Raw genomic sequence first — 23837 nt, 5'->3', positions numbered from 1 at the left:
GTATAAAAGGAGCCTGTGTTCTGACTGGAGCAGGATGGGTCTCCAAGACAGTGAGTCTCCCATCCTCTCGGTCCGCCAGCTTTCCCAAAAACGTCACTCTTCCCCGCCCCAGCACCTCATCTTCCCGATTTACTGGCCTGTCGTGCGGCGAGCACGAGTTTGGACTCGGTTACAGGCGCAGCTGTTCTCCCACCTTTGGGCTGTTCCCAGCCGTCCCTGAAGTTTTTGTTTGGAAAAGGGTTCCATCAGCATAAGATACCTGAAAACCACTGATCTATCAGAAGTGGCTGGAAGTGGACAGCGACCCCAACACCGTCAGGAGGGGTCGCAGAGCTGGCCACGCTGAAAGGACCCCGTGTTCTTGTTTTGGGGGCGGGGCAGCAGGCCTCCCCGAAGAACACGTGGGCAAGAGGGACTCCTCCAGAGAGGGACACAGGTGCTGCGACCCTGCCAGCCCGGCGGCCTTGACACACGCTCACCCATCCGACAAGAACCTGGTCACTGTCTACTGCCAGGCTCTTGGGAGGCACAGCCGAACAGGTGATGTGGTAACTCCCCAGCCTTTAGGGAGCAGACCCTCAAAGACTGTCACCCACTGCGGCTCTAACGTGGCCACCACAAACCTGAAGTTATAAACCTGAATGAACTCCATTCAGAGTTCACGTTTTAACCGTTATATCTGACTCAAATACACTGCATTTTTATGCTACAAAAGACTAAAAATGTTTATTCCGAGAAATATTTTTTCATTATAATTTCTTAGGTGTCAAAAGGATCTTATTCTGCAAAAGAGAGTAACAAATGCTCCATTTTCTGCTCATTTTTCTATTATATGATTAAAATATTTATCAATAGCAAAAATAAAACTGCATTATCACTACAATTTAGACACCAAAAACATTAATAATAATAATAATAATAATAAAGGAATAGTACCGAAGCTTTATGCACATAAATTTGACCCCATACAAGAAATGCAGCAATATCTCAAAAATACAAAGTACTAAAACTCACTGAATATGAAATAGATAACTTGAACAGCCTTATAAACTATTAAACAAATTCAATTTATAAATTCAAAACTCCCAAAAAAGAAAACTCGAAGCCAGGAAGATTTTCACTGAAGAACTCCATCCTAACTTTTAAATTGGAATTAGAATTAACACCAATTTTTTCCACCAATTAATACACAATCTATTTCAGAAAAGAGAGGAGCAGGTACTTCTCAATTCAGTATCAGCCAGTATTGCCCTGACAGCAAAACCAAAGACGGTGTAAAAACGGAAAACTATATTCCTCACGCAGATAGATGCAAAAACCCTCAACAAAATATTAGCAAATACAGTTCCGCAGGGTCAGAACTGTACACCAGGGCCAAGTGGGGTTTATCCCAGAGATGCAAGACTGGCTTAATATTCGAAAATCGAACCAGCGTGACCCAGAACACTAGGAAGTCAAAGAAGAACCAGTGATCTTATCACCTGATGCAGGAAAAGCACCCGACCAAGCTCAACCCTCTTTGATTTTTTTTAAAAAAGTATCCAATCATTTATTCCTTCTGAAATGTATTTTGGAATTAGAATGAAATGCAGCTCTCAAGTTCCTTAAAAAGTCAGCATCGATTCACCCTAACACATTTAAGCTTTGCCCTTTGGTTCCCGCGGCTTGTGTTGCAAAGTACCCAGTTCTCACTCACACACACACACACATATACACTAAGCGAAGACTATCTGACGTCTCTGTGGGACTTCTGTTCCTGTCTTCCTGAATTGCATTCTGTATGCTCTGTGCCTGCAGAAGACTCAATGTTCTTTGCTGGTTTCCTGTTTTCCAGAACTGTCTTCAATTTTCTCTCAGTATTTTTTCCAGTGACTATTTTTACTTTTTAACACTTTTAAATTACTAATGTTGGTTATTCTTTCTAAGACTTGAACAATTACATTATTTTAAATAACCGACCAAGTCGGCTGTGAACAGGTCAATGCCACACACACACAATGTCGCAGATGAAATGCAGGGGAGGGAACTTACTGTTTCCTCCATTACTGAGCAGCACGCAGCCTGCGTTGTGCATCCCTACAGATTTCACAAAAGATCCCAAAATACCCGGAAGACTTTCACAGGAGCCCAAAATGGGCCAGGAAAGAGACTCGGGTGACTTTCAGCAGTGAACGGTTCTGCTCACAGCCATCTAACAGCTGCGGGGTCAGGATGACCAGCCGTGACAGGGCCGGTGCAGACGGACAGAGGGACAGACTCCCGCCCCCAGACACGGAGGCCTGGAGCTGCTCCCGGCGCTTACCTTCAAAGAGAGAGTAGGGCCTGTCGGGAATGCGGCACCCGTGTGCTCCGTACTCGAGACACCACTCTGCGAACTAGGAGGGAACAGATGTACCTGTAAGAGCGGAGACCGCACTCGGGCAAGCGTGACAGATGAGACACCACGGGGAGTCCACCGAGAATCAAAGACACCAGAGTCCCGGGGGGGCGAGCGGTCAGGAGTGCGGGCTCGGTGGGGACGCAGCACCCCGTCTTCTGAGCTGGGGACACCCGCCTGGGCCCGTCCCCTCGCCTGTCGGGTGGCACTCCCCTCCAAAGGGGGCCGCCCGCTGTGATCGGCCGCGGGCTCATCTTGAGAAGTCAGCCCTCTGCTTTCTCAGCCACTTCCCTTGCGCTCCCGGTCCTTCCCTCTTAAACCCCTCCAACGGGTTTTTACATTATAATGCGTTTCCCTGTTTCTGCTTAAGGGAACTTATTTTTTTGGTCACATGTATACAGAGAATCACAAGGAGCATCAAACTCAGTGCGTATAAAATAAGACCTCCCCTGCCTCCTGCCTCCGAACCCGCTCCCTCTTCCAGCTCGTGTGACGCTCCAGCCATCTGGTGGCCCCAGTCAGACATCAGGGCGACATTCGTCCATCTCCCTCTTCTCCACATTAAAAAAAAAAAGGCCACTAAATTCCGTGGTCCCAACATCCGAAGTGCTTCTGAATCTCTCCCCTTCCGTATGGCAGCCCACGCCTCGGTTTATAACTCAACATTTCTTGCATTAATCATTAAGCAACAGTTTGGAGAAACCCGACCTCTACCCCGTTCATTCCACTGCGACCATGGCGAGCCCTTCAAGAGAGGAGTCTGAACACAAATTCCACACCCTTGGGAGGCCCCCCTTCCGGAGGAAGGACCCGCAAGGCTGGCCACGAGCACCCCCTGGGGGCTGGGCCCCCTCCCGCCTGATCTAGGGGGGGCTCCCGGCATTCTCTCAGAGCTCCCCACTGAGGCTCAGGTGTGCCCGAGGCTGAGGTGGGCTGACTACAGGCGAGGACGCGCTTCCCCTGGCCTCCGTCCCCCCGACTCCACCGCTCAGCCCCCCGCAGCCCCCAGCGCTCCCGGCCTGTGCACAGCATCCCCCGTACCCGGCGGGCTCCACCTCGCCTCGCCACACCTGCCCGGCCACCTGCCAAGCTCGTCACCTTCAGAAAACTAGCCGTGCCTCGCCCGGCGTGCGGTCTCTGCCAGTCTCCACGTTTCCTTCACCACCTGCTGCTATGATCGCCGCCCTCACCTGTCCTGCCCCGTCGCCTGCTCCGGCCACAGGGACGGAGGACGCACCCTCCAGCCCCCTCCGCTGGTGGCAAGGCTCCCACCCCTCCAGCTGTGCCCTAGGTCACCTCCCGACGCCCGCGCTCAGCGCCTGCCCCCCCTGCGCCCCTCTGCGCGTGCGGACACTGAGCAGCACACGTGTCCCGGGCACCGGGGCGGGGGGCTCTAGTCCACCTGGTTGGAGAAAAGGTCTCATGACAGTAAGAAATTTACAGAATAAGCCGCCCGGAACGCCTCCGTCTACCAAGCGTCATGGTCAACACTCTGGTGTATTCTGTTTTTCTGCGTCTCTGTAACTCTATTCTGTGAAGTGTGTATAATAATAAAAACACCTGCCAACATTCTCCAGGGTGCTGCTCTGCGCATTCGTTTTCACACCTCGGATGCATACTTAATTCGCCTCTTACGTGGCGCCGGGCTCCACTCCAGGCACCACTGAGGGCCGTGACCTGGACAAGCGGCCGTGGGAAAACACTGGAGGCTGGTAAGCAGGGGCCGCTACAAGGCGACCTGCCCGTTATCTCAATTAATTCCTCCTGGAACAAACCGAGGAGGGTAGCATTTTTACAGATGGGGGCACTGAAGCTTGAAGGAGCGCCCCAAGTCATAAAGCTAGTTAACTGCGCAGGAGGGCACCCGAGCAGGTCACTCCCTGGACCCACCTCACAGGAGGGGCCCCTGACACAGAGCGGCCAGGGGCAAGGCTGGGCCGGGAGGAGCCCCAGAGCCGGGAGAGCACGCCCGGAGGAGGAGGGAGCGTGCGGGGCGCTGTGCACGCTCCGGGGGGCCCGGGGCCGTCTGGCCGGAGGCCCGTACCTTGCAGGCGCGGTAGAGGTACTTCTTGTCCTGCGTGAGGTGGTACAGGGACAGGAAGGAGTAGCCGTTGCCGGCGGCCCCGTGGCAGATTCCGTAGCCCTTCCGCAGCAAGCCCCGCTGCCAGATCACGTCGCTGCACTCCATGGCGTCCTTCAGGTACTTCTCTTCCTTGAACACCTGGGCCAGGGGAGAGCAGGTCAGCGTTAAAGAGACGGCTTCCATAAGAGGCAGCAAAACGCTTCCCTTCCTGTTCAGGCAGCGGGGGAGTGGGGGGGGGGGTAGGACCAACCCCCGCCGGAGCATCACACCAGCAGCCCCGCGGCCCCGTCCGCTCCTCCTCCTCCTCGTCCTCCGTCCGTGCCTGGTTTTTCAAAAGCAGTTCTAAGACCGAGTTCAAAAAGCAAAGGGGAAACTAGCAGATCTCTTTTGTGAAGATGTTTTTGTCACCAACAGACCCAGGCTGCGGCCCTGAAATTCCTGCTCGTGTAGCGGGTGGTCGACGGTTTCACAGCATCCTGGCGGCTACGTCTGGAACATTCTATATCTCAGGTCAGCCACGCACGAAAAGTGCCCCATGAGAGGACGTAAACTCGCACAGTGCTTCCAGCTCCGGGGAGGGGCTTAAGTGGACAGACAAAGCACGCCCGGCGAGACAAAGCGCCATTCTCACCTCCCCAGATTCCCTTCACACATCACTTTTGGCCTCTCCCTCGTCCTCTCCTCCGAATCTCTCATGAGCACTCTCCACCTGCCTAACTCACTGCATTCTAGGGCAAACGAGTTTTGGACCACAGATCAGTGGCAAAAAGGTCACTGGGGACACATTCCTGGGGTGGAAAACAGGACCCTCCTTATGACTGCCGAGCAGTGACCTCCTCCTGGGCACGTGGCTGAGAAGGTCGGAGGCTGCAGGGAAAGCAAAGGGCCTGAACCGCACCCAGGGTCCGCCCCGGGGCAGGGCCACACTCCCACGTCAGTCACCGCTCCCAGGGCAGAGTCTCGCGGGGTCAGAAGCAACTTGCACTCATGAAAGCACTGAGACTCGGGCTCTGGGGTCAGACTGCCGGCGTCTGAATCTCAGCTCTGTCACCGTTACCGGGGGCCCTGGACAAGTCACTTCACCTCTTACGTCTTTGTCTTCTTCACCATTTCTTTATTTCAGCGGCTTGTTGGGTTAAGATGAAGTCACGTACAAGCAGCTCTTTGAACAGTGCCTGGCACCCAGACAGAGCTAACGACTTCTGAGCTGCCATCAGCTACCATTCCTTCACGTTGCCCTGCCAGCACACACGCTCCATCCTGTCGCTTGTGTCTGAAGCCTCTTCAGATGAACTATAAAGAGAAACTTGCCCATCCTACACAAACATTTGATCAAAGCTAATAGTGTAGCAGAAAAGAACAGATCTGACTCCATATGAGATCTGTTCCTTTGGCTTTAACCCTGTGCCCTGCTTTCTGGGCTCAGTCTTGCCAGCTCTGCACCTTTTATAAAACAGTGTTGCCTTTAGCCTGAAATAGACAGGAGAGCCCGTTCTCAAGGCTCTGACCTTTAAGGATGTTAACACTTTTGTACTTAAAGACAACAAGTTGCAGAATAGAAAATGACATTTGTTTTGCTGGAGGTCTGCAGGGGCGCCATGACCTGACCCCCAGGGGACAGCTGCAAGAACAAAGGATTCCTGCACCGAGAAGTTTACAACAACCAACCACACCCCCTCCCCTTTTCAGTATAAAAGGAGCCTGAATTCTGACGTGGGGAAGATGGTTCTCCAGGACATTACCTCCATCTTCTCGGTCTGCCAGCTTTCCAAATAAAGTCGCTATTCCTTGCCCCATCACCTCTACATCGTAGCCATTAAAACTTGGCCAGAAAATCTGTTTACTTATCCATCTTACTTTTCTCGAATGGTGAATTTCCCTGGGCAATGTCAGGACTAAAAGCCGGAAGAGGCATGCACTGTCTCTGGACGCAAGGGACCTGGAGTAGGAAGACACTGGCTGGATTCCCTCTTCCACAAACACTAACTGTGTAACTCTGGGTGGCCGTTGTGACTTCTCCGACAGACGCTGAGACGACCAAGTGTTGAAAACAGAAACGAGGATCTGAGGCAGTTATTTAAAATCTTTCAGGGTGAAAAGGAAACTACACTCATTGTCAATGAATGGTCTGGAAATCTGAGAGAAAATGTCACTATAAAAAGAAACAGAAACCCGGGAACTGAAAAAGTGCCAACAGGTGAGATAAGTAAACTCACTGAGTAGGCTGAATAGCAGACTGGACGTAGAAAAGGAAACCATTAGTGAAGACGAAGCTGGATAAATGGGAGTTACACAGAAATTACGCAATCTGAATTACAGAAAAGGAAAAAAACCCTAAAAATAAAAGCCTCAGAGACCTGTTGGAAAGTAATGGCTTAACGTTTAGCAAATGCACTGACAGACATGCAATTACAAGTTTAAGGAGCTTAAGGAATGTCAAAGCAGGACAAATAGAGACAGACACAGAGGTGCATGCATGATAAAACTGAAAACCAAAAAAAGAGGAAACTCTGAAAGCTTCCGGAGAAGACACACACTGCGCGTAATGGATGACGGATTTCTCAGAACCGTGGAGGCCACAAGACAGTAGAGCTGAATCTTTTGAAGTTCTGAAAGGGAAAAATTAAACTGTCAGCGTAGAATTCTACTCTCGGCAAAAATATCTTTAAAGAATGAAGGGGGAATAAAGACAGACGTAAGATGCGTGAAAATCAATGTATGGCCAGCAAACCTAGACTCCAAGAAATGCTAATGGAGGTTCTTTGGGCTGAAGGAGACGGTGCCAGGTGAGGGGCTGGAGCTTCCGGGAGGAGTGAAGAGCACCGAAAAGGGGAAATATACAAACATATCAAAGCCCACGTTCTTTTGTCTTAATTTCCTTAAAATACATAGGACCATTTAAAAAGCAAAGATTATAAAACGGTATTGGGGGTTTGCAGCGTTTGCTGACATGTCTGACAGTGAAGACATACAGGGCTGCAGTCAGACAACGCGCACCCGGTCCTTTCCTACAGTTTCTGTGAAGTTACAGTGTTAACGCTGAGCAGACTATGAAAAGTTAACGTGTATTGCAATCTGTATGTTGCAATGTTAAAGACGCGTATTGAGCGACCACTAAAAATATGTGCAAACAGACAGTTGAAGAGCCAACAGAGAAATTACAATGGAATTCTAGGAAATATCCAATTAATCTCTCCTACCTCCCTAAAAAAGGCAAGAAGGAAAAAAACCAAAGATCAAAAAAAAAAAGGTTCTAAGATGCAGCCAACAGAAACCACGTGGAAAAGAGGCTGAGCCAAATCCAACCCAATATAAATAATGACATTAACTATACATGAACTGAACACTTCAAATTAAAGGCTGAGATTGTGAGGCTGCCTTGCTAGGCAAGTCCCAATTCTGAAGAGACACACATTAAATATAAAGACATCAAAAAGTATAAAATGTTACTGACATATGTGAAAGAAAATGTAAATAAATGGAGAGATAATACCGTATCTGTGGGTAAGAACAGTCAATATTGACATCATTTCTACCAAAATTGATCTACAGATGGAATGCAGTTTCAGTCTTAATCCCAACAGACCTCTTTTGCAGACACTGACAAACTAATTTCTAAAACTTAAATAGGATGCAAAGGATTCCAATGTGGAATATTTAAAGCAATTCTGAAAAGGAGCAACAAAGTTGCAGCCTTAAATTACCTGACTTTGAAACTTACAATAAAGCCAGACTAATTCAATCCACATGTTACCATAGTGACAGGTAAACAGGCCAGAGTAACAGAACAGAGCCTAGAAATAAACCCACACTTACCAGGTCTCTTGGTCTTGACCAAGCAAGTGCCTTTATACGCACTGAATCAATCAAATGGGGGGGGGGGGTGGGGATAAGCATCTTTTCAACAAGTGATGTGGGAACAATCAGATACCCCTATGGTTAAAAGAAAAACCTCACTCCTTGCTTCATGTAACATACAAAACTTGGGAGACAGGGTAGAGCTCAAGGGGTAGAGCACGTGCTTAGCATGCACGAGGTCCCGGGTTTAATCCCCAGTCCCTCTGTTAAAATAAATCAGTAAATAAATAAACCTAATTACCTCCTCCTATAACATACAAAACTTAATTTGAGACAGATCACAGTTCTAAATGTAAAATCTAAATCTATGAAGCATGCTGGAGAACATTATCGGTGTAACCTGGGGGTAAGTAACATTTCTTAGACAAGATACAGAAAGTGACTGCCATTAAAAAAAAAAAAAAAAAAAAAAAGGATAAGATAGACTTTATCAGAATTAAAAACTATTCATAAAGAATATGATTTAAAAATGTGACAATGAATATATGTATGTTCATGTATGACTGAAAAATTGTGCTCTGTACTGGAATTTGACACAACATTGTAAAATGATTGTAAATCAATAAAAAATAATAAAAAAAAGACTAAAAAAAAAAAAAGAAAATATGATTAGGCCAACTACAGACTGGGATAAATTATTTCCAAAACATGTATCTAACAAAAGGACTTGTAACCGAAACATATGAAGAACTTTTACAACTCAGTAACGAAGGGATAAAAAATAAAATACATAAAACAGTGTGGGTAAAAGATATGAACAGACACTCAACAAAGATACACAGCTGACCCACGAGCAACGTGGGGGTTGGAAACACTTACATAATGTTACCGTCGGCCCCCTCTGTGTGCCCTTCTGTATCCTCAGATTCAACCCACCCTGGACTGTGTGGTACTGTAACTATTTGTTGAAAAAAATCCTCATAAAAGTGGCCCCACACGGTTCAAATCCGTGTTGTTCAAGGATCAACTGTACACACGACCCATGAGCACAAGCAAAACTGCTCAACATCCTTAATCATCAGGAAGACGCAAACTAAAACCACGATGAACCACCCACCAGAGTAAAACTGAGGCGGCTTCCAACGCCAAGTGCTGGCAGAGACGTAGAGCAACCCGAACTCCCCTGAGCCGCTGACGGGATGCAAAACAGCTCAGCCCTTGGAGAAGAGGTCTGGCAGGGTCTTAGCAAACCCAACAGGCTACCTTCTGATTTAGCAATTCCACTCCCAGGCATCAGCGGCAAAGAAATGAAAACACACGTCCACAGAAAGACCTGTAGCAAGAATGTTCACTGCAGCTTATTCAAAATAGTGTAAAAAAAAAAAAAAAAAAGCAGACACAGTTGAAAAACAAAGGGATAAATCATAGTATGTTTATAAATAATGCTTAACATTAGGAAGTTATCAGAATCTTGAGGAAGGAGGAGGCACAGTTGGAAAAAAATCTCTCCAGGTGACTCTGATATACACCACCTAGACAGACATTCCATGTTGGGAAAAAACCAACTTACAAATGAGCTTTTGGAACATAATTTCTATGAAAATATTTCCTGATGTACAGTCAGCAGGTGCCCATCAGGACACATTCCTAACACAGCTCTGCTCTGGGAATGTCAGAGCAGGCTTGCGGGTTTAGGGAGGGGGGTACGGCTGTCTCATTCATTTAGCGCAGAATCAAAGGATTCCACTGATACCACTTCGGGGTGACTCACGCGGTTTTCTTGCGCAACGTGTTTACCTTTCCAAATGCAATTTCATTTGACCGACGTGAGCATTTGTTTACCCCGCCAAGTCCATACAAACTGCTAGTGTCCTAGGGCTTAAATGTGCGGTCAGAGGAAGGCAGAATTTGTTGCCGTTACCTGTGATTTACCGTCAGATAATCAAGAACTGACTGTTAGCTCTTCATCAAAGTAGCTTCCAGCTATGAGGTCCCCAAATGTAATTTGTTGGGAAACCATTTACAGTTAATAAAGTTCCTACTACAGCATGGAAATATTGTTAAAATCTTGACTTTTTTTCCCCAAGGCCATCTAAAATACTAAATAATTTTAAGTAATACATGTTCATACAAAAGGGAACCCTCCTGCACTGCTGGTGGGAATGAAGTTTGGTGCAGCCACTGTGGGAAACAGTGTGGAGATTCCTCAAAAGCCTAGGATAGACTTCCCATATGACCCAGGAATCCTGCTCCTGGGCATATATCCAGAAGGAACCCTACTTCAAAATGACACCTGCACCCCAATGTTCACAGCAGCACCATTTACAACAGCCAAGACATGGAAACAGCCTAAATGTCCATCAACAGATGACTGGATAAAGAAGACGTGGTATTTATACAATGGAATACTACTCAGCCATAAAAATGACAACATAACACCATTTGCAGCAACATGGATGTCCCTGGAGAATGTCATTCTAAGTGAAGTCAATCAGAAAGAGAAAGAAAAATACCATATGAGATTGCTCATATATGGAATCTAAAAATAAAACAAAAAAAAAAACATAAACACAAAACAGAAACAGACTCACAGACATAGAATATAAACTTGTGGTTGCCAAGGGGGCGGGGGGTGGGAAGGGACAGACTGGGAATTCAAAATGTAGAATAGATAAACAAGATTATACTGTACAGCACAGGGAAATGTATACAAGATCTTGTGGTGGCTCACAGCAAAGAAAATGTGACAATGAATATATGTATGTTCATGTATAACTGAAAAATTGTGCTCTACACTGGAATTTGACAGAACATTGTAAAATGACTATAACTCAGTAAAAAAGTTAAAACAAAACAAAATACAATACAATACAATAACATGTTCATACAAAGAAGAGCAAACCCTAGCTGAAAGGTGACTAGCACCTACAGGAAGGGAAAAGAAAGTGAGTGAAGCTGGACTCAACTTACAGTTTTATTTGTGAAAGACATTAATAAGGTTTTCAAATGCTTGAACACCTTACGCCTTCATGAGTGTTCCTGAAGCACTTAACGTCTTTACGTGCCAGCATAAGACACTGTTGAACGCCTGTTACTAAACAAAAGTTAAACACTTCCTGATTTTAAGAGATGGTCTCAATGGACGCGGACCCTCTTACTCTCAGTTAACAATAACTTGAGAGAAAACAGAGTCTAAGAGCTGTTTCCCCAGCTGTGCACCACCCTCTGCCCCAGCCAAACACAAATTTCACTCCACTCACTTACACTAGGAAGATGTATTTTTACCCCCAATTGTTTTGTTTTGTTTTTTTAAATATGTTTATTTATTATTATAGTATTTAATTACTTTATTTTGGCGGGGGGGGGTAATTCAGTTTATTTTTAGAGGAGGGACTGGGGATCGAACCCAGGACCTCATGCGTGCTAAGCACGCGCTCTACCGCTTGAGCTACAGCCCTCCCTCCCTTCACCCCCAACTGTAAAACCGTGTTATAAACGTGTCTCCAAATTCCCACTGGTGCCTCTGCCCTAGAAAATCCTGCTGTACCTCCTCCTTCCTCATGTTTGAGAATCTTGACGTAAATGGACAAAATGAAGTTTCAGTGACTAAGCGTGGGGTCTTAGTGCTCCCCACCCACAGCTCAGGCGCTGAAATGCGTGGGGAGACCCCCAGGAGCCAAGGCCATCGGCTGCCAGGAGTGCCTCCCTCGACAGCTGATCGTCTTTAATGCGAAAGACAAAAGGGGTCTGACAAGCAGAAACTTCCACTTTCAATGAAGTCACTGTGTCTGTTCTGAGTATCAGAGGGTTCCTGTTTGCGCTGTCAATACTGTGCTCAGATACTCTGGTTGGATATTTATTATATTAGACTTATCTCTATGTCCCTGAAGATACAACTGTTCTAAAGTCTAGAAAACGGGAGGCAGCGATGCGAACAGAATCGAGTTTTAATTCAAAAGCTGAAACTAGTGTTAGGAACACGAATCACTAAGTTCTTCCTATTTCCAAAAAGTATACTTACCAGGCTTCCCTCTCACCAAAAACCGTAACTTTGAGTTACCTTCTTGAATGCTTACACTTGACTTTTACATTATGTGAATTATTTTTCGTGTTTTGTAGGACTAAAAAAATTCTGAGAAATTAGCCGAAAACCTGAGAGAATTCCTCAGTTTTTCTAACTAACTTACTATAGTTACTCATAAAAGGAAAATAAAATTCAATCAGGGGCCAGTTCTCCTGTAACTGTCATGTAGACAAGTGAATTCTGCTCCCGTGACTCCATCTGTTTCTGCAGAACTGAGAGACCCTGCCAGACACTTATCGATCATTGTGCTGACAGTTACATACTTGGGTCTATAAGCAACAATCTCTGACATTAATTATTACAAATAATGATGCATTAAAACAGAAATAAAATTGCAGAAGAAGCGTTGTTCGCTTTCAACTGGCATGACAATTCAAAGTCCAGGAGAGGAATCAACAGTATTCTTAATACTGTGCCCAGATCTAGACCCTACTGCAATTAATTAATAAAATTACTGCCTGTTTTCTTGTAATTACCCACTCTGTGTAAAAATTTGAATGCCACATTTATCTCTTGTAAATAATTTTATAGTAGTTTTAAACTCAAATTTAAAAGCTCCTGAATCTTCACCATCACGTCAAGCAATAAAAGCTTATGCAAACAAGGAAATCAAATGATGTGACGTCAAACAAAGAGGCATTTTGGTTATAATACTGTCCACTGCCTTACTGGTTATTTGTACTTATTAGAATAAAAATCATTAGTATGCTGTCATTTAGGTTTTTTTTTTAACACATGAATACGATTCCTGTTAAAACACACACACGTACACTGACAGCTCTAACCCCAGTGGTAAGCAGCAAAATAAAAAGACTTTCTGTAACAACGTGAATTCGAAAGGTTTTATGTTTGCAAGCAAATGCGCTTATCAAAACCAAACGGGAAGCTTGGAGGTGCTGACTGTCTCTGCACACGTGGGTGCTCAGGACGGAGGCTGCACTGACCTTGTACGCCTGCATGAGCATGTGGATGACACCCGGCGCCCCGTGGCACCAGTGCACCAGCCGGTCTGTCTCATTGCTCAGCGATGACGGGTAATTCCCAGATCGAAATCTCTTGTGGCGCATGTAATCAATGCTGGGTTTCACCATCTCGGTCAAGATTTCTTGGTCCACTTTTGCTGCTGGCTTTAAACAAACAAAACCAAAACATTTGTTTTTCCGTGGTTTTTTTTTTTTTTTAACCTCTACATGTAATTAAGCAGCAATTACCTAGAAACACCTGAGGAGCATCTAAGATTAGAATTAATTCAATTCTCCAGCTACTTAAGACTTGGGCATCGATCCCTGTTGACGCTGCACACGAAGCTGAAGGCCGTCTGCTGGAGAATTCCTTCTTGCTCAGGGATGCCTTCGACTGATTAGAAGAGGCCCACCCACCTCATGGAGCGCAAACATCTTCATTCAAAGTCCACCCGTTGAAACGTCAATCTCACCCACTACACCCTCAGAAACACCCAGAATAATGTGTGACCCAATACCTGGGCATGGTAGCCCAGCCACATTAACACAAAATTAACCACCACAGGATCCTACCTAACTTTTTAAATGAAGACGTTCACACACCTTTATCTATAAATCTTTTATCGAAACTGTTTCTCCAGAAAAAGAAACTTCAGTCTCCTGTGGGAGATGGCGGCGGTGCTGCCAGCCAGGGAGGGAGAGCCGGTGGTGTGTGAGGCTGGCTGTGTGGACACTCATGAAGCTCCCGTTTCAGTTCTGCATCCCTTCAACTCTCCTTCCCACCTGGCTTTCTTAAGTTAGAAAGAACTGGTTCACTTCCTCCGGACCATTCACTGTCCTCTCCAGCAAGGGTCAGGGGAGGAACGGTCACCTCCCAGTAGGATGACCTCACTGCAGAGTTCAAACTGTTCTGCATCAAGATCTTCACAGCAGCCCTCTGCTGCCCTGACCTCACCCCTCCTGTGGACACCCGTCCGCCACTGCCTTCGACGGCACATGGCACTTAGAGTTCCTGAGGGCTAGGGTGCTCCGGGACAAACTTGCTTCCTTTTTGCTGGCATCCTCCCCCTCAGGCATTCTGTGCGATGGTCCTCTGTCCTCTGAGGCCACCTGATGTTCCTTCATCCACTCTGTCTACATATTTGCTGTGTGGGGCTCCAAGAGGACTTCAAGTATCAACAAACAAGTTGGGTGTCTGTTTTCTCATTTCCCTGGGGTTTTGAATGATTTTCCTGCCACCGTGAAAGTGGAGTTCTGTTGAAGTGATTATTTTGAAACGTTTTGTGTATGCCGTTCTGACGGCCTTCCAAATGAAACCGCACACAGAGCCACCTCGGTGCTCGGCAGCCACCAAGAGCAGGGCTGGGAGACACATGCGTGGTGAGCCCTTGTGAGACCGGGTCCTGGCACACCGCTGCTTAGCGACTGCCAAAGGAAGCTGATGGCAATTCCTTTTTTTTTTTAATTGATATACAGTTGATTTACAATGTGGTATTAATTTCTGGTGTACAGCACAGTGATTCAGTTATAACATATATATATAATTTATATACATACATATACACATATAAATTATAAATGTATTTCTTTTCATCTTTTTCATTATAAGCTATTACAAGGTATAGTTCCTTATGCTACACAGTAGGACCTTACTATTTATCTTTCATATATATATATATATTAGTTAGTATCTGTGTATCGTGAACTCCCAACTTACCCCCGACCCCCTTTCCCCTCTGGTAACCGTAAGTTTGTTTTCTATGTCTGTGAGTCTGTTTCTGTTTTACATATAAGTTCATTTGGGTCACTTTTTTTTGAGATTCCACATATGAGTGATCTCATATGGTATTTTTCTTTCTTTCTGATTGACTTCACTTAGAATGATGATCTCCAGGTCCATCTATGTTGCTGCAAATGGCCTTGCTATTTTTTATGGCTGAGTAGTATTCCATTGTATAAATATACCACTTCTCCTTTATCCAGTCATCTGTTGATGGACATTTAGGCTGTCTACATGTCTTGGCTATTGTAAATAGTGCTGCTATGAACATTGGGGTGCAGGTGTCATTTTGAAGTAGAGTTCCTTCTGGATATATGCCCAGGAGCAGGATTCCTGGGTCATATGGTAAGTCTATTCCTAGTCTTTTGAGGAACCTCCATACTGTTTTCCACAGTGGCTGCACCAAACTGCACTCCCACCAGCAGTGTGGGAGGGTTCCCTTTTCTCCACAGCCTCTCCAGCATTTGTCATTTGTGGACTTTTGAATGATGGCCATTCTGACTGGTGTGAGGTGATACCTCATTGCAGTTTTGATTTGCATTTCTGTGATTATTAGTGATATTGAGCATTTTTTCAAAGGCCTCTTCGCCATTTGCATGTCTTCACTGGAGAATTGCTTGTTTAGGTCTTCTGTCCATTTTTGGATTGGGTTGTATGTTTTTTGTTACTGAGCTGTCTGTATATTCTGCAAATTAAGCCCTCGTCAGTCGCATTATACGCAAATATTTTCTTCCATTCTGTAGGCTGTCTTTTTGCTCTGTTGATAGTCTCCTTGGCTGTACAAAAGCTTACGTTTAATCAGGTTTGTTTATTTTTGTTTTTATTTCTATTGCCTTGATACACTGACCTGGGAGAACACTGCTATGATTTATATCACAGAACATCTCACCTATGTTTTCTTCTCAGTTTATGGTGTCTGGTCTTATGTTTAAGTCCTTGGTGTGTGGTGTGACAGAGGGTTCTAATATCACTGATTTACATGCACCTGTCCAGCTTTCCCAACACCACTTGCCTAAGAGACTGTCTTTTCTACACTGCATATTCTTGCCTCCTTTGTCAAAGATTAACTGATCACAAGTCTGTGGGTTTATCTCTGGGCGCTCCATTCTGCTCCATTGGTCCATGTGTCTGGTTTTGTGCCAATACCATGCTGTCTTGATTCCTATAGCTCTGTAGTATTGTCTGAAGTCTGGGAGGGTTATTCCTCCAGCTTCGTTCTTTTATTACATTGAAATATACTCCCTCTATATCCACTATGGTAAGAGTTTTTATCATATGCACTGTGCGACCAAAAGCTCCCATGACTAGCTTCGCTGCGGTATTTGCTTTACCGCAGCGGTCTGGAACCGAACCCGCGATGTCTCCAAGGTCTGCCTGAAGGCTGTGCGCAAGCAGAGAGGGGACCCACGGGACCCACAGCCCATAAGGCTGGAAGCAGGCCGCAGCAGTACTCAGGGTGTGGTCTTTGTGTGATGGAAGAGTCAGTACTTAACCCACCAGATGTCAGGGATGACTCAGAGACGAGGTCCTAACCACAACAGTAAAATAGTTAAAAATTCTGAACGCAACTGATCGCAAGTTGGGGGTGTCTGAGTATGTAAAGGCCTCTGCCCCAGTCTGGATTCTGGAAGCCCTTCCAGCCCCCGGAAGGTTTTCTATTACAAGAGCAGGAGGACCTGGACAGAAATACAGCTGGGCAGCAGACATCTAATCCAGCGCGAAACTGCACGCGGGATGTGCTCTCAGGAGGTCCCTGCCTGGGGATGCAGCAGGGCCTAGGGAGCCAGGACTCCAGGTAGGATCCTCATTTCATTTCGACCTGCTTGGTTTGTAGTAAGACTTCAGCCCCCGTCTGCTGTCCCAGCGGGGATCTGTCCGAATGTGGTCCCCGCGCCAGCCACGCACCTGCATTAACATGTAGTAGATGCCAGCCATGCCGTGGGCCGCGCCCACGTACTGTTTCCTGTGCCACTGATACAGCAGCGGGCAGCGCTCGGCCTTCTTCTCCTCCCGCGACAAAGCCTTGCCCGACTCGATTATAGCATCAACCACCTGCAGAGACAACGAGACAGCACAAGTTTAACAACTGAAATCTGTTTTAGCCTAATTAACAGCAACAACACGTCTTTACATAGACAGGTGACAACCTAAAAATCTTTAGTTAGTAGCCAACATTGTTATCTTTATTTTATTAATTAATAAATACAGGCAGAGAGAAATCAGAAGACAATCTCAGAACAGAAAAAGATATTAAGAAGTAGAAACCAAGAATTCAAAGGGTCTTTGTATGAACAGTTTACCAGTATCTAGAAAAACTTCTAAAACTCTTCTAGACTTTTTACTTGCTTTGTAGCTTCAATGTTTTCCCCAAAAGACTGGCAAGTATGGTCCCCTCTCCGTATCCACTGCAGGTTCCACACCCACAGATTCAACCAACCTCAGGTCAAAAATATCAGGGGGGGTGGGAATTCAGGAAGTTCCCAAAAAGGAAAATTTGAATTGGCTGCATATGTGCCACTATTTCCCTAGCATTTACACTGGGTGTGACAAGTAAGCTAGAGATGATTTAAAGCACAGGGGAGGGCGTGTGCAGGTTACGCGCAAATAAAACACTTGACGCAAGGGACTTCCAACATCCCAGGATTCGGGTGTCTGACAGGATTCCTGGCACCAATCCCCAGCAGGTGCTGCGGGCTGACTGCACACCGTCCAAGGCTGGAGGAACTGGCTTTATTCATGAAAGGCTAAGGAAAGGAGGTGTATTGCAGGATCCTAGTTAGATCAAAACTGTCGTGATTACGGGGCAAGGACACTCATTGTTTCCTCATATCGTCTCCCCTGTATACTTTTGGTAACAATGCTCCAAGTTTTAGCTGAGCATCTGGCCTCCGAGATGCAGACAGCTGCACACAGTCACCTGACTGAGGTCTTCAAGTGGGATGTGAGCAGAAGGGAGGCGGGCAACTTCTAGTCGGCCTTAAGGAAGGTGCTCAGCCTCCACCTCCTCACCACCCCGGGGGCTGCTGGTGCTCGGCTGGCTCTGGTCCTGCAGAGAAGGGCCCGGCCCTAAGATAAGGCGGAGCGAGACAGAAGAACCATATTCGCCTGGACTCCCCAGCTGTTCAGAGACCTCGCGAAGGAGAAATAAACATTCTGTCTTTCTGAAGATGCTGTTTGGTTCTAGTGAAAACAGCTTAATTAATACAGATCCAATTTTTTAAAAAAAAAATCCCTGATAGGAGAAAAGAAAAGGGGGCTGTTTATTAATCTTATGAGATGCCTCAGGAAATTACCCCCCCCCCCACCAGAGGCAGAGTCCAGCCACCCCTCTAAGTCTGTACAAGCAGCCGCGGCGGGGACAGGACGCCGCAGTCGGGGGCATCCCGCAGTACCTCTTTGATAGCCGACTCGCACACGGCGCCGGGGCCCACCTCCGAGTTCACATAGAGCAAGGCATACAGATAACCGGCCCGGCCATACAGCAGCTCGTCGGGAAGGTCCGATTCCCGGCAGACGACGCTCCTCTGGAGCTGTAAGAGTCTGCGCGACAAGAAAAATTACCCGCGAACGTCTGCAGTGCCTCCCCCTGAAACCGCAAGTAGCCCTCTCACCTTAGAGATCATCTATTTCCCTTTAAACGGATTTAAAAAAAAAAAAATGGAAAACAAAAACTTCCCCACTACAAAACCAAATTTCTCTCTCAGATCTCAAAACCAATAACAAAACAGCTTCCTGTTCAAAAGTTCTATATTTACATCTAAAACATGTAAGATACATACATATGAACCACGTACAGTGCTCTGAATCATGCAAGACACTCAGTTCTGAAATCCAGAATTACAAGGAAGTGATTTAAAACCTTAATGACAATGTTACCAAAATGTACAGCTTGAGCCGTCCCATCTTTAACAAACATTAACCAACGGGCACCTGCCAGACATGCTTCCAGACCACGGCGGTGAGCCCCGATTTCTGCCGCTTCAGGAGAAGATGAGCCAACAGGTGTAGTAAAAGTTCACAATCTCTAATTGTTTCATAGACAATTAAAGTGCACCTAAGGTGTACAAGCTGATTTTCATGCACTGAAGGCAGCCAAAACCCACTTAGGAGAAACCATGTTGGGTCCCCCCTCAATCTGAGGGGAAATTAAGGCAAACACATGCTTGGACAGCAAGGGAGCATGTGATCAGGCCTGATACACAAACTCCTCGCTTCTACCGGAGCCCTGTTTGCAGGAGTAGATGAATTAAAGTCGAATTCTGCTTTTGAACCTCTTTCTGCAGCAAGACTGAGAATTTGGAGAAAGTACCTGCAGCTCTGAAAACTCACTTTGTGATGCACTCCTGGGACTCGCAGTCGCTTTTGAGTTTATGGTAAACCACAGCCCCGACGGCAAGGGGCCCGGCATCTCCGCAGAGGAAAGTCACCCTCCGGCCGTTCAGGTTCCGAAGCGTTCGCTTCACGTAGTCCAGCGACCGGAGCAGGTAGGTCTGGTCACACGTGACCCGGTACAGCTGCAGGTACAGGAGGGCTATGCCTGCAAGGAGCCCCCCGCCCCCCAAAAAAGCGTTACTGCCTTGCCTTTGCACCTTCAGGACATTATTTTATGCTTCCAGGAAAAGCCTACAGAAAGCCTGTGTTTCGGAAGGGGCAAAGCCAAATTACATACGTTTCTTAAAAATGAAAAAAAAAAAAAAAAAAACAGGGTAGAAAAAATTTAAAGCAAGTTTAAAGGTGTTATCTCGAATATAGTTTCCTGTGCTATATACAGTGGGGCCTTGCTGTTTATCCCCACAGTTTTATTGAGGTACAACTGACAAATACAACTGTATATACAGTGAAGTACACATTTAGGATGATGTATGCACAACTGGGAAATACACCACAGTCAGACTGGCACGTCCATCACCCCACACAGTTATCACCTGAGGTCTGTGCATGTATTAATGAGAACGCCTCAGACCTGCTCTCTCAGCGAGTTACACGTAGACAAGGAAGCACTGTGAACTCCCCTGAGGCACGAGACCTGTACAAATGTAGACACTGTAGCTGAAGGCTTGTGCCCTGGGACTGCCACTTCTGCATTTCCCCCACCACCCAACCCCTGGTGATCCCCCTTCTACTCTGTTTCCATGAGTTCGATTTTTGGTTTGTCTTTTTGAAGAATTGGTATATATATGAGATCACACAGTTTGTGTCTTTTCTCTGTCAGGCTTTTTTCACTTAGCATAATGTCCTCTAGGACCGTCCACTTTGTCACAAATGACAAGATTTCTTTCTTGTGGCTGAACATTCCATGCATAAACAGCGTAACACTCCATTAGACAGACAGCTAGATAGATAAGACATCTAGATGGATGGATGGATAGATGTATGGATGGATGGATGGATGGACAGACGGACAGACGGATGGATGGATGGATGGACAGATGAACGGACAGATGGATGGATAGATACATGGATGGATCAATGGATAGATGGGTGGACAGATGGATAGATGGATGGATGGATGGACAGACGGACAGACGGATGGATGGATGGATATATAGATACACAGATACACGGATGGATGGATAGATACATGGATGGATGGACGGATGGATAAGATAGACAGATGGATCAATGGATAGATGTATGGATGGATAGACGGATGGATGGATGGATGGATGGATGGATGGATGGATGGATGTATGGATGGATGGACAGATGGATGGATGTATACATAGGTGGATGGATGGATGGACGGGTGGATGGATGGATACACAGGTGGATGGATGGATGGACAGACAGATAGACTGATGGATGGATAGATACATGGATGGCTGGATGGATGGTTGGATGGACAGATATATGAATGGATGGATAGACAGACAGACAGATACATACATACATAGGTAGATCAAAACCTCTCTTTTTTTTCTTCCCTTTTGGATTTATAGTTTTATTGAAGAGTCAGTAGGTACGCTTTTTAGATCACAACCTCTTCATCCGTTCAAGGATCGATGGGTACTCAGGTGGCTTCCGTGTCTCGGCTGCTGTAAACGACGCTGCTATGAACATGGGGGTGCGGACAGCTCTTTGAGACACCGACTTCCCCAGAAGCGAGACTGCTGACCTATTAGCAGTTTTATTTCTAATTTTCGGGGGAACCTCCATACTGTTTTCCATAGTGGCTGCACCGATTTATATTCTCCCCATGTACTAGGTTACCCTTTTCTCCACATCGTCACCAACACTTGTCTCTCTGTTTTTTTACATTTTTTAAATAAAAAGCCTTCCTAACAGGTGTGAGATGGTATCTCATTGTGGTTCTGATTTGCATTTCTCCGATGATGAGTGACGTTGAACACTTTTTCATATAGATGCCGGCCAGATGGATGTCTTCTTTGGAAAAATGTCCACTCAGGTCCCTGGGTCCATGTTTTAATTGGTCATTTGTTTTTCACTGTTGAGTCATACACGTTCCTAATATGCTTTGAATACTAACCCCTTAGAAGATGCATGGTCTACAAATATCTTCTCCTGTTCAGTAAGTTGCCATCTCGTTTTGATTGTCTCCCTTGCAGTGCAGAAGCTGTTCAGTTTGATGTGCCCCCACCTGTTTGGTTTTGTTGGTTGTGCTGTTGACACGATATCCAAAAGAATTACGGCCAGATTCTTCTAGGAGTTTTACACTTTCGGGCCTTACATCTTTAAGTCTTTAATCCATTTGAGTCCACTTTTTGAGAGCGGTGTAAGACAGGGGTCCAGTTTTCCCAACACACTTACTTGAAGAGACAGTTTCCCCAATGTGTTCCTGCTGCCTTGTCAAGGATTAATTAACCGCATTCATACATGGGTTTACTTCTGGGCTCTCTATTCTGTTCCACTGGTCTCCATGCCTGTTTTATTTTATTTTACTTTATTTTATTTTATTTGGTTGTTGGGAGGTAATTAGGTTTATCTGTTTATTCTTGGAGGAGGTACCGGGGATTGAACCCAGGACCTCATGTATGCTAAGCATGTGCTCTAGCACTTGAGCTACACCCTCCCCTCCTCTCCATGCCTGTTTTGATGCCACTAATATATTGCTTTGATCACCAGCCCTTTGTAATTAGGACGTGTGATGCCCCTAGCTTTCTCAAGATTGCTTTGGCTATTCTGGGTCTTCGGTAGTTCCACAGAAATTTTAGGATTTTCAATTTCTCTGGAAAACATCATTAGAATTTTGATAAAGATTGCACTAAATCTATAGATCACTTTGGGTAGTATGGACATTTTAGCCACGCTATGCTTCCAATCCATAAACAGGTAATATCGCTCCATTTACTTGCAGCTTCTTCAACTTTCATCGGTGTCACGATTTTCAGTATATAGGTCTTCTCCCTCTAAGGATTTTTCTTTGATTCTGTTGTAAATGGAATTGTTCTGTTAAACTCCTTCTCCGGTACTTTGTTGTTAGTGTATAAAAGCACAACTGGTGGTTGTATCCTGCAGCTCTACTGAATTTATCGGCTTTTTTCAATCGGTTAATTTTTTTGGTGGAGTCTTCAGGGATTTTTTTATATATAAGATCATGTCACCTGCAAACAGAAACAATTTTATTTCTTTCTGATTTTGTTTGTTAGTTCGTTCGTTCGTTCATTCATTCATTCTTTCATGGGGCATAACTTCTCCAGCTAGAACTTTGAGCACTGTGTTAAACAGAAGTGGCAAGACTGGGCATCCTTATCTTTTGTTCCTGCCGTAAGAGGAAAGGCTGAGCATTGTTAGCTACACATCAGTGTCACTGAGTATGAGGACAGCTGTAGGCTTTTATTACGTCGAGGTATATTCCTTCTATATCAAACTTGTTGAGAGCTTTTATTATGAAAGTATGCTGAATTTTATCAAATGCCTTTTCGGCATCTATTCAGACGACCGTATGATTTTTAGCCTGCATTCTGTTAATGTCGTGTATCATATTTATTGGCTTGCGTTTGCTGAAACGCAACATCCTGGCACCCCTGGGGCAAATCCCACCGCTCAGGCATATCCTTTTAGAGAGCTCTTGATGGGGGAGGGCATAGTTCAAGTGGCAGAGTGCATGTTTAGCACGCATGAGATCCTGGGTTCAATCCCCGGTACTTCCTCTCAGAATAAACAAATAAACCTAATTACATCTTCCCACCAAAAAGGAAAAAAAAAAGATAGAAAAAAATTTTTTTAAAAAAGCTCTTGGACTGTGTTGGCTGGTATTTTGCTGAGGATTTCTGTATCCAAGCTCATCAGAGACTGAACGTTCTTGTCTTGTTGTTGATCCTAGCAGGAAAGCTTTGAGTGTCTTACCATCAAACGCGACACAGGTTTTTCGTGGACATTCTTTACCAAGCTGAGGACGCGCCCCTCTCTTCCTAGTTTGCTGAGTTTTTTTTTTAATCGTGCACAGGTGTTGAATTTTGTCAAAGCTTTTTCTGCATCTATTTATATGATGTTTTTTTTTTCTTATTTAATCCCACTCCACTTTCAAACATCACTTTACCACTTCAAGGGCAGAACGAGCACCTTATAATAACAAAATATTCCCAGTTCCTCCCTCCAATCTCTTGTCACTTGCTGTCACTTTTCTCACACATAACATATGCATATAAGCATGTATATATGCACACACATAAACAAACACAGAAGCACACAGAGCTGAACACACTGCTGCTAGTATTTTGAACAGTTTTGATCTATTAGATAATTTTAAAATAAAAAATAAAAGTTCGTATTTCACCTTCACTTACTCATTT

General features: G+C 45.4%; 1 protein-coding gene across 2 annotated transcripts in view; it reads right to left on the bottom strand.

Annotated features, from left to right (window-relative positions):
- The window catches only part of LANCL2 (LanC like 2), a 57376-nt gene that overhangs the window by 3628 nt on the left and 29911 nt on the right, over positions 1-23837 (bottom strand). For both annotated transcript variants that reach the window (XM_032471171.1, XM_014565779.2), the window contains exons 3-8: positions 19414-19621; positions 18477-18624; positions 16990-17136; positions 13287-13469; positions 4422-4598; positions 2303-2375 (exon numbers count right to left, since the gene is read on the bottom strand). In XM_032471171.1, the coding sequence (XP_032327062.1) occupies positions 2303-2375; positions 4422-4598; positions 13287-13469; positions 16990-17136; positions 18477-18624; positions 19414-19621 (936 nt within the window). The remainder of the gene's footprint in view (positions 1-2302; positions 2376-4421; positions 4599-13286; positions 13470-16989; positions 17137-18476; positions 18625-19413; positions 19622-23837) is intronic.

Source organism: Camelus ferus, chromosome 31 (assembly GCF_009834535.1).
Source record: "Camelus ferus isolate YT-003-E chromosome 31, BCGSAC_Cfer_1.0, whole genome shotgun sequence".
NCBI lineage: Eukaryota > Metazoa > Chordata > Mammalia > Artiodactyla > Camelidae > Camelus > Camelus ferus.
The sequence above is the reverse complement of the archived record's forward strand: the minus strand, read 5'-3'. Positions and strand labels throughout refer to the sequence as shown.